Source organism: Spea bombifrons, chromosome 12, assembly GCF_027358695.1.
Source record: "Spea bombifrons isolate aSpeBom1 chromosome 12, aSpeBom1.2.pri, whole genome shotgun sequence".
NCBI classification, from domain to species: Eukaryota; Metazoa; Chordata; class Amphibia; order Anura; family Pelobatidae; genus Spea; species Spea bombifrons.
Window position 1 is genome coordinate 17,757,850 of NC_071098.1, and position 12,066 is coordinate 17,769,915.

Here is a 12,066-nt window from a genome sequence, read left to right on the forward strand (position 1 = left end):
TCTATGATCGCTTTCTTCACTTAAATGGTGCTGGTGTTATGTCTCGATGTGGAGGCATTCAGCAACACCAAGATCGGCACCAGGGGCCCCATGTGTGTGTGGGGGGGAATCAACTTTCGCCATACACTGTATTGGAAGAGCTTAGGAAACGATCAATGATAGCGAGGCATTCAACTACGCTGAAAACCCACCACAGGACTCACTGTGACTCTTCTCCAGAGGTATTTTTTTTATAAAAATGTGATAATATTTAAAAATAAGTATGCAGTATATATATGTTTCCTTACAGACCTGCATTGCCTAAAGAATCTTCACTTCTTCCATCCATGTACCTTTTTGCTCTCTGTTTTATGTTCTCTGCTCTCCGCACTTTTTTATATCTATCCTTCACCCTTTTCCACCATTATCCATTATTGTGTTTTTTTGTTTTTTGTTTACACTATTCACTCTGTACTATTTTATTCAGGTGCCACATATAAAAGTCAACCCCGAAGAAGTCTTAAGATTTCAGTTCCAGAGATTCACCACCTTAAATCTTCATCCCAGCAACACAGACATCAGTGCAGCTGTGGCAGCTCTACTTCACTTCTTCAATAGCACTACTGCTTGTCTTATTTGTGCCAAAGCAGAGTGTAAGTATTAGCAAGTTCTTTCATGCAAACACTAAACTTTTGCCATAAAGCAGCTGGTCTTCTATAATTACCCAGAAAGCATCATATACTTAAATCTGTATTGACCAGTCTAGAAAATAGAAAAGTGTATGGGGAAAATTGTAAAGTCAAACAACCAGTTGGATCTAATTAAGCCAAATTTAAGTTGTGTGTTATACTACTGATTTTTAATGTTTTTCACACTCATCATGTTTTATTCCCTTTCATCCAACCATGTCTTTATGGATGTTGCTTTATGCACAGGGGCACAATCATGTTAGAGTAGGAAAAGGTCTTCCTCGAGCTGTTCCCACAAATTTGGAAGTATAGCATTGTACAAAATGTCTTGCTAAAACATTAGGATCTCCCTTCACTAGGCCTTACCCAAACTCTGATTTTAATCATTAAGAGGTGTGTCCCAATACTTTTGTCGATTTAGTGGTGCACAAAGCAAGGTCAATAAACATATGATTGGATGAGTTTGGTGTGGAAGAACTTGACTGGCCTGCACAGAGCCCTAACCTCTACCCCATCAAACACCTTTGGGACAAACTGGAATGGAGTCTCGAAGCCAGACGGCCTTCTCATCTATCATCAGTGCCTGACTTTTCAAATGCTCTACTGGATTAATGTTGAAAAATTCCCACAGAAACACTTCAAAATCTTGTGGAAATCCATCCCAGAAGAGTGGAAGCTGTTATAGCTGTAAAGGAGGGACCGACTTCATATTAATGTATATGTATTTAGAATGCAGTGTTATCAAAGTCCCCGTTTGTGTAATGGTCAGGTGTCCCAATACTTTTTTTTTTCCATATAATAGCTAGATATAGGTATAAGGAGAAGAAAGTGCACTTCAAGCAATTAAAACTGGCTGTGTGTTACCCTTTAAAAATATAGGGCAGGTGTTGCCCTTTAAATTTTTGAAGTGGAGCACGCTACTTGGAACCACACGCTGGCAGCGGCCACCGATAACCGCTTCATGACTATGCCCCAGGGTTACCCGTTGCTAGTACTCTTCTTCCGAATTTCGCATCATCCAAAAAGGAAGTCTGAAGTCAGGAGAGCTTAATGAATGTGTTAACACTCTTCCATACCGTTGCTATGCGGATCTGATCCATCCCCTGCTGCTTCTGCCCAAGATGCCCTTGTGGAGTGAGGATAATGTCCCTGGGGAGGCTCTTTCGCTGGCTTTTAGGCTTCTGGTACAGCGAAAAATAATTCATAGAGCGATTGAAGCTCTGGAAACTGTTCACCCTTTTATAGGTCCAGCGAAGGCCACAAACAGGTTGGTTGATCTTCTCCAAGAAGTTGTTCTCTCCAGGTAGATCTTTAAACATTTGTGTAGATCCAGAGAATGAAACAGTTGTTTTCTATCATTCCTTGGATTTGGGCAAAATACAGGCAGGACATACAGTATCTGGATTTGGTACCCGCAAGAAGCAGGTATTCAGGTGAGTTGCTGTGGTGGGGTCTGTTGCGTGGACCCTGACAGAGACACTCATTAAAAAGGGCACGGGGGCCTGCCCAATCGCCGAGAAAGATGACCGCATGAGCTGACTGGTCCGCTGCCGCTCGCACATTTCATAGCTTTCTATATTACTATTGTAGCATGGGCTGCTCCAAAAAGACAGCCCCGGACCCTTCTACACTGGGGGATCGCCCTCGTTCATCCTCGAATTCTCCCCGAGAATATTTTCGGACCCCTGCAGACTTGGCCTCCCAAGCCTCCGATGACCACCAGGTTGTCTCTCCGGCAAGTATATCCTCTGCTAATGATCCCACCCTGGCAGCGTGCTCACCATCTGCTTCTCATCCACTCTTTTCATCAGCGCCGTGGATATCGGATTTTTCTTTGCTCATTGAGATGAGGTCTCAGAGCTTCATGTGGATTTGTCCACCCTGGAAAAGAGGGTCCTGGCCCTAGAGGCATTGAGACCACACTAACACTCAAGCTCAACAGGTGAGTGATGAACACACACATTACCTGCGGGAACTCCGCCGTCGGATTGAAGACATGGATAACAGAGGCCGCTGGCAGAATATCCGTCTCCAAGGGATCCCTGAGCGGGATACCTTTGAGAACGTCATGGCGCTTGTGTCTGAGGTGTTTAATGGTCTTTTAGGCCGTTCAGCTGACACCATTGTGCCGGTAGATAGGGCATACCGTGCTCTCCAACCCAAGGGTGGTCCGGGAACTTCCCCCATGGACATCATCTGCCACCTTACAGACTTCAAGTTGAAAGAAATCATAATGGCTCGTCCGAGGAAGGTAGGCACCTGGTTGCTGCATGGGCACCAGGTGTCCTTTTTCAACGACCTTTCAGACCTGATCCTACAGGTGAGCTCTGCGACCTTTAACATCGGAGTTACAGAGGCTTCATATCCCCTATCGTTCTTCAGCATCTTGATATCATGGGCATATCATGTGGCACAGTGGCATATAGAGGGTTAAAAGGCATATCATGGGGCATAGTGGCATTTAGAGGGTTAAAGGGCATATCATGGGGCACAGTGGCATATAGGGGGTATAAGGCATTTCTGGGGCAGAGTGGCAAGTCTGGGGTCAGATGTGCATAACTGGGGGGCAGGTTGGAAAATAAAAGGAAATATAAAGGGAAATAAAAACAAAAAAATATTTAATCTTGTATTAAAAAAAACAGTTTACATAGTTTACCTGAATTAACATTTACTAGTAAAACTTTTTTCCTATAGGGTCGTTTTATATTCAGGCTTTTTCTTTTTTTCCTAAGTTAATATTCAGATTTTGGGGGATAGTCTTATAATCAGAGTCCTCTTATAATCAAGCAAATAAGGTATTTCCAATCTTTGATGATTAGCATCTGTCCAGGGATAGACCTGGTGTAAAAAGGAATCTATACGTGAATAAGATCCATGTGCTGCCGAGTAGAAAGTGTAGTCTGTCTCTCCTGGGTGTTGTGTACGCCAAATATCATAAATGTTGTGTTTGAATAAAGATGCTGCGAAAGTTCCTGCTCTTGCTCTAAGTCTATTATCATATAGCCCTATTTTCTTCTGATAATTACGATCTAAATCAAAGTCCTGTATACAATTTAAGTCTCTGCCTAAAACCATTTTATAGCAATACAAATATGAGTAGTGAAATGTGGTCTGGATTTCTTGTTTCAATTCATCTCCTAAGGTTGCAATAAAGCCCTGCCATGTTTATCTAATATAGCTTCCAGCCAGTCCATTTGCATGACATGCATCAGCTTTGTTTTAAGGAGCGATATTGCCGGGGTAGAGGAATGGATCTACTGGTACAGGACCGTTTTTATAGCAGCTGTCATACAATTACGCAGTTTTAGTTTACTACCCCTATAGGTATCAGAGATCACACCTTGTTCTGGCATAAACTCGTCTATCAAAATACCCAGTCTCTTACAGTAAGGCAGCTTATCTTTCCAAAAGGTTTCTACCAATGGCCATTGCCAAAAGCAGTGATAAAGATCTGCTCCCGCAGCACCACATTTATGGCATTAATTAGTAGTAGCATGGCCCATCTTGTACAGCCTAGGCAGGGAATGATAGGAATAATGAGCTTTCTTTAGGGCCATATCTGTATATATGACTGCTGGAATAACTTTGCAGGATGAGAAAGTGGCCTCATAAATATCGTCAATTTCAAGGTGACGCATGTGGGTAAGCCATTTAAGTGCACCTTCTGCCGATGAAGGCTGATATTTCTCCTCCCTAAGCAGCTGGTAGACTATTTCCGTAGAGTACATGCCATACCCGTTTCTCTTGATCAACATATCGCAAACTGCCGATCTTGTGTTGTTGCATAGATTAGTTCCTGCACATAAACAAATATGGACAGCGGTACCATAGGTAAGCTGTCTTGAATTAAATGTGAGAGCGGTTTGGGTGTTTCTGTTCAGTAACAGATCTATTGTAGGTCAATGGACAAAAAGACCTGTTACCTGCTCTTCCTGGAAGTTTGGATCATTCAACCTAGGTTTAAACGGAGAAAATTCCAAATTTAGTTGCAAGCAGAGTCTCGTTAATTTCCATGATTTAAGCTTAAAAATATTAAAGGATTGTTTAGAATCCAGCCCTAGATTAACAGGCATGTGCAGTAAAGACAAACAAAGAGACATTTGATTGGGTAACTTGTTCTGAATACAAATATGTATAAACATTTCTACCCTTCACCCAATTAGCTGCATATCTATCAAGTGCTGCCATATTGTAATCTTTGGGACAAGGTTAGTTTAGCCCAAGAAAATGTTTTGTTCGTTGCAATCTAATAAAACAAAATGTTGCTTTCTTCCCTGACCAAATGACGTGAAGAGTTTGTCTAAAAAGTTTCAAGCCTGAGTTAGTCATAAGGACTAAGCTAAGCTTCTAATATTGGAAAGCAGTACCACAGTCTAGGGAAGTGGATTAAGTAAGCAAGATAAGGTTTTTCCCAAAGAACCAGTTTCAATTTTATTTTGGCCAATACAGAAGGCATATTAAGTACAATGATGCTCTGTAGGCGATATAGAGGGGGATTTTAGCATTGCCTTTGTTTTGGAAAGATTAATGGTGAAACCGGTTACAACACCCCATCGAGCAATAAGGGATATATTGGTTTGTTGGTTAGTGATATAGAGCAGTAAGTCATCTGCAAATGCAGATAACCCTGACTTTTACATCCCAGGACAAAACCCAGGAAGGTGGATTAATCCGATAGGCATCATATTAACGGGTCCAAGGCCATGTCAAATAACAGCTCAGATAAGGGGCAACCCTGTCAGACAACCATCTGCATTGCTACAGACCATTAATATTTACAGTGGGGCAAAAAAGTATTTACTCAGCCACCGATTGTGCAAGTTCTCCCACTTAAAAAGATGAGAGAGGCCTGTAATTTTCACCAAAGGTACACTTCAACTATGAGAGACAGAATGGGGGGAAAGAATACAGGAAATCACATTGTGTCATTTTTAAAGAATTTATTTGCAAATTATGGTGGAAAATAAGTATTTGGTCAATAACAAAAGTTCATATCAATACTTTGTTATATACCCTTTGTTGGCAATGACAGAGGTCAAACGTTTTCTGTAAGTCTTCACAAGGTTTTCACACACTGTTGCTGATATTTTGGATCCTCCAGGCAGATCTCCTCTAGAGCAGTGATGTTTTGGGGCTGTCGGTGGGCAACACGGACTTTCAACTCCCTCCAAAGGTTTTCTATGGGGTTGAGATCTGGAGACTGGCTAGGCCCCTCCAGGACCTTGAAATGCTTCTTACGAAGCCACTCCTTCATTGCCCGGGCGGTGTGTTTGGGATCATTGTCATGCTGAAAGACCCAGCCACGTTTCATCTTCAATGCCCTTGCTGATGGAAGGAGGTTTTCACTCAAAATCTCACGATACATGGCCCCATTTATTCTTTCTTTTACACGGATCAGTCGTCCTGGTCCCTTTGCAGAAAAACAGCCCCAAAGCATGATGTTTCCACCCCCATGCTTCACCGTAGGTATGGTGTTCTTTGGATGCAACTCAGCATTCTTTCTCCTCCAAACACGACGAGTTGAGTTTCTACCAAAAAGTTCTACCTTGGTTTCATCTGACCATATGACATTCGCCCAATCCTCTTCTGGCTCATCCAAATGCTCTCTAGCAAACTTCAGACGGGCCCGGACATGTACTGGCTTAAGTAGGGGGACACGTCTGGCACTGCATGATTTGAGTCCCTGGCGGCGTAGTGTGTTACTGATGGTAGCCTTTGTTACTTTGGTCCCAGCTCTCTGCAGGTCATTCACTAGGTCCCCCCGTGTGGTTCTGGGATTTTTGCTCACCGTTCTTGTGATCATTTTGACACCACAGGGTGAGATCTTGCGTAGAGCCCCAGATAGAGGGGCTATCAATTTGAAATAGCAGCTGATCTTCCCCCTCATTACTAATGTTGGGTGGCTTGTAGCATACACCCACAAGTAGTGTGTGACTCTTTTTACTATCTAGGTTAATCTCTACCCACAGTGTCTCCACATTACTACTGTCATCATGCACATCTTCCTTAATACTGGGCTTTAGTTTAGGGTTTAGGGTTTGCATATAAACATATCCCTCTCCCTTTTCTATTTACTCTGTCCCTTCTAAAAAGTGAATATCCTTGTAAGTTTACTGACCAGTCATGTGTATCATCCCACCACGTTTCCGTGATACCGATCAAGTCATATTGTTCATTACTTACCAATATTTCCAGCTCACCCATTTTGTTTGCCAAGCTTCTCGCATTTGCTAAAAGACATTTAAGGTTACTACCCATTTCTGGTTTTGTACTATGCAACACCATATTGTCTGTGCTAACCCTGCCAATGCTCTCACCCCCTTTTCCCATAGCTAGACCCCCTTCCCAGTCTACTCTAGCTAGCACTTCATTTCTATCTTTATCCTCCGCCCCAGAACCTAGTTTAAAAGATCCTCAATTGCCCTAGCCATCCTCTCCCCTAGTATTTTACAAAATGTTTGCAGAATAGCCTTCTGGGCCTGGAGTCTTCTCATTTTTGAGCCCCTTAATCACAGCCACAATGTGCACGTGACTCTGGAACATTTCTCGGTGGGATTCAAGTAATGCAGAATCCCAAAACTGACATTCAGTAGTATAGTGTACATAATCAAGTGTTGTCCATCAGTCACAAAAAAGTAGTGCAATGATTCAGCATCATGGTTAATTTCAGCTGTAGGCCTTCTAGAAGAAAATATGCCTATATACCTGTATGTATATGCATATATATTTGTTTCACACTATTATTCTTTGCAGGTCTCCTGAACCTAGAGAAGCTTCTGCGCCAATTTCTCATCTCCAAGGATTGTCTCTCTGTACGAATGCTTGATGACAACTGGGACCCGACACCACTTCTGAAAGAGATTCGTGATGATAAGACAAGCACCATTATTGTCCATGCTAATGCATCAATGTCTCACACCATTTTGATGAAGGTAGGTCCTTTGAAGCTCTCTACATGTCTACAGGACATGCCTTTCAAATGACATGTGTAGTTATTTATTAGTATGAATCCACATTATGTATATTGTCTTATAGAGTTACGTACAATAAATATGACACAAAGGTGTTGACTCCCTCAAGAAAACCACTTGCATTCTATAACTTGCAGAGTAACTCTTGTGTTCACCATTAAACAAGTTGGTTTTGAATTTATGCAAGTGCATTCAACTGTAAATTTTGCGAGTTGCAGTTGACATCGCATACCTCCTCAAGGGCAAATATTTTTATGATTCCCACACTCACAAAATGAGTAGGTGAAGAGGGAGGATTACATATAAAAGTCACTTTGCATGTATTAGCATAAAAGGGCTGCAACCTCAGTAGAATTGGTCACTCCAGTTAACCCTTAACTCGACTGACGTTTCAACTTTTTAGCAAAGAACCCTTAGTTGTCCAGGAATGGTGGAAGTTAAGCGTATCATAATAGCCACCCTAATGCAAGATTATAATCAACAATCTGAATGCTTCTCTTCATTCTAGGTATCTTCAAAGTTTTGGGGATAATTTCTAAATACAATGTGTTGGTTAGCACGAAACAAGAAATATGACCGCTGTTATTTACTTATTTTTATATGTTGAACTAACAAGCACCTGCATGTAAAGAAGTCTCTAGATTGTAAGCTTGTTTGAGCAGGGCCCTCCTCACCCGTTGTTCTGTAAGTCAAATTGTTATGTTATATGCTACTTGTAATATCCTGTCTATCCACTGTCCCCTATAATAATATTCCCTGTAGCTGCCCATCTATATACAGATAGCTTCTGCCATATAGATTTTATGGATGGTTCAAGACCAATTAATCCACAATATCTGTGTGTTTCCAGAAATGGGCAGTGAGTTATGTGATGAGCTCTTAAAGATAATGGGCGTCAATTGTTTTATGATTTGTTGCAGTGTCATGAAATGATATGATGCATCATGTTGCAGGAAAGAATACATTTACATGGTTTAGCAGGCTGTTCTCAATGAGTTACCTGTTCAAATAATATGCATGTTGTGTTTTGATGTACAAGTCATGGTGTTGTGTTTGTAGGTTTTTGGGGCCTTGTAGCCTGTTTTTTTGTTTTGATTTTTTTTTTGTACTAGTAGTGACTGGCTTAAATGGCATTGTCTTTGTATGGTACATTTTGCAGATGCCAAGCTTTCCAGTAGTGTGTATGTTTCTTTTAGACCTCCATACATGTAGCCATAAACTGTGTTGATTTGAAAAGTATATGTGACAATGTATCCTCTTAGAGACACTTATATGTGCCAAAGACCATCGGATTGGATTTAGAGTTTATTTTCTTTGGGCATTTTTTTTATTAACCATGGTCATGATTTAACAGCGGCTTAATGCTTTTGTAACATGTCTTTGAATACCAAACTATCTAGTTTTCAGGCTTTCTTTAACAGAGCTCATTAAGTCAGACCCAATATGTGTTTAGAGGGCAAATATTTTTTTTTTTATCCTTTGTGATTAATATGCTGTCCCAACTTCCCATTTGATCTGAAGCATTAAAAGGCTATTAATCCTCTCATGAGCATGGATTATTTTACCTTGAAAAGTGTTTTGAAACATTATAATTATCTGAAGGAAAACTGACTTAATTTCCTCTGTTATAAGATTTTTGTGTGGTCTGAACTGCGAGATCTCCTCTTAGCTAAATCTGTTACCATAGAAACTATTACTTAAATGGAAACCAGGTCCCAACATGCATTAGATTCAGAGGTTTGGTACAAAAAAATCATTCATTTTATTTAAATTGTTTTGATTGCTTATGTGACAACTTAGTGACATTTTCTAGTATTAAAAGGTGAAAGAATCGTGAAGTAGTTATTTAACAGAGCTGGGAATTTCTGCAGTCTCTGGGTGGAGGAATGGTATATGGTCATGCACACTCCCGGCAAAGGATTCACTCCAAAGGCAGAGACAGAACGGCCTGCCTTGAATAGCAGGGCTGATTAGGTAGATCATTCAACTCCTTCTAACCAGGCCACAATGTAGAAAGCATAAGGTCTGTTCACACAGACTTGTGTTTCAGTGCACTGTGCCCCAGCAATTGTTGCTAATTCTGGCGCTCAGTACTGAAGCCATACACATCACAAAGCACTGAAATAAAGGTTTACAGGAAGAAACCTTATGCTCCTATCATTGGACCGCCAGAAAAAGAGAGAAGGGTAAGAGATGAGAAAAAATGGAAAAGAGAGAGGGGGATAAAAAAAGGGAAGATTGAGAGAAAGAAAAGCAAGAGGGGGAAAGAGTATGTTAGTGTGAATGAAATATTGAATGTTAGTGAAGTTATGTGTGTGTAAGGGCAATTAAGCATGTGACCATAAGGTTAAGTGTATGTGTCAGGCCCCGGTGTTTGTGCGGCCCAGCGCTCGCAAAGGCCTTCATTAATGCAGTCCTTTCTCAGATTTATTTTAAAATGGAAAGTGTAAACTCAATACTGGATATTCTTTTATATATATAAACTCTGTTACAGAATAAAGAAATGTGTTGGTTAATGACAAAGATATTACAAGGTCAAGGGAACACCGAGATCATTTCATTCTATGTGACCTCGATACTCCGTTTACAGAGTAAATACATCATAATGCCAAAAATTTCTCTGGGGCGAAGATTAAACTCTTCCCTCAAACATTCAAAAGATTTCAGGTTTTTTGAGGTGTCTAATATTTGAGAAATTGAATTTATCTTACATAATACCCAGTTTGCGATGTTTAAGCCAGGTATATTAAGGTGTAGAGTTTGTATTGGGGCTATCTTTGACAGATTGTTTTCCAAATTGAAGGATTTTAAAAATGTTATCCATGTTTTTAATGCATAAGTTAATGTTGGCATGGTTGCTTTAGATTTGATTGGGATGTTGTTTGCCCACATGACATACATGACATGTGAAACTATAGGATAATTTAGAGGATTTTCTTCTATTTCTTTCCACCTATTGTTTTTAGGGTTTGAGAGGAATAAGACTAGTTGAGATAATATGGCCGCCTTGTGATATAGTAAAACATTAGGAATCCTCATACCTCATTTGAGTGTATGTCTATATAAAGTTGACATACTGACTCTAGGGTTTTTTTTCCTCTAATGTATCTATTTATGGTTCCTTGGATAGTTTTAAGGAGTTTGACTGGAAATTTTAGAGGAATTGTTCTTAAAAGGTAAAGCATTTTTGGTATTATATTCATTTCAATTGCTGAATTTCTTCCAAACCATGAAAGGTTAAAACCTTGCCATCTTCTTATATCCGCTTGGACATTTTTCCATACATTTTTTAAAACGTTGTCCACTATGCTTGTTGTATTTCTATAAAGATCAATACCCAGATATTTCAAGTTGTTTTTTCGCCAATCAAAATTGTATGACTCATGCAGTAAGGATTTCATTTTTGTATCTAGGTTTAAAGTTAATGCTTGGGATTTGTTGTTGTTTATTTTGTGATATGATACTTTGTTAAACATTTTAAGGTCATTAATTAGGTGAGATAGGGAGTCAATAGGGTTTTGAAGAGTTAGCATGATGTCATCTGCAAACATTGAGATTTTATGTTGTTTAGTTTGGTTTGGTAATGTTACCCCTTTAATATTTTTGTTTTGGCAAATTAGTTGTGCAAGTGGCTCTAAAGAGAGTATATATAAAAGAGGTGACATGGGACACCCCTGTCTTGCTCCATTATTTATGTCAAAAATAGGAGAGTGGATTCCCGATATTAACACCTGTGCTGAAGGTTTATTGCAAAGACCCAGACAGATTTGTATAAATTCATCAGGGATACCGTATCTTCTCATGTATTCCCCTAAGAAAGACTAAGAAATCCAACTTTTTTTCTATTACTTAGGTCTATGAGATCTATGATCCGTCTTGTGGCATTAGGGGCTTGTCTGTCTTTGATGAATCCTACCTGGTCTAAATTAATTAAACTGGGGAGAGTGTTGGCTTGTCTGTTTGCTAAAATTTTGGCATATAATTTATAATCTACCTTTAGTAGAATATAGGGCGAAGATTGCCACAAGTTGTCGGTGTTTTGCCGGGTTTTGGTAAGGTTACAATGAATGCTCTATATATATCCTGAGGTATCAGATGAAAGGATTGCAGTTCTCTGTAACAATTCAATAAATTAGGGATTAAAATGGATTTGAAAGTTTTATAGTAAGAATTTGTAAATCCATCAGGTCCTGGTGATTTACCTGTTGGCATTTCTGAGATTGCTTTTTCAATTTCTTCCTTTGTTATTATGTTTGATAGTATTTCTATATGAGATTCTTTTATTTGGGGTAATTGTATTTTATTTAAAAATTCTACACCACTGGAAACATCTACAGTACTTTAGGGACAGGCTGTCCACTGTCAGACACCCACATTGTAGTAATTTTTATCAACAAACAATGCTTCTGGGTGAAGTTGCACTTAGT

General features: G+C 39.8%; 1 protein-coding gene across 1 annotated transcript in view; it reads left to right on the top strand.

The window, feature by feature from the left end:
- GRIK4 (glutamate ionotropic receptor kainate type subunit 4) overlaps nucleotides 1–12,066 on the top strand; it is a 249,989-nt gene that overhangs the window by 141,614 nt on the left and 96,309 nt on the right. Inside the window, exons 5-6 of the mRNA XM_053452347.1 lie at nucleotides 467–632; nucleotides 7,422–7,600. Coding sequence (XP_053308322.1) covers nucleotides 467–632; nucleotides 7,422–7,600 — 345 coding nt within the window. The remainder of the gene's footprint in view (nucleotides 1–466; nucleotides 633–7,421; nucleotides 7,601–12,066) is intronic.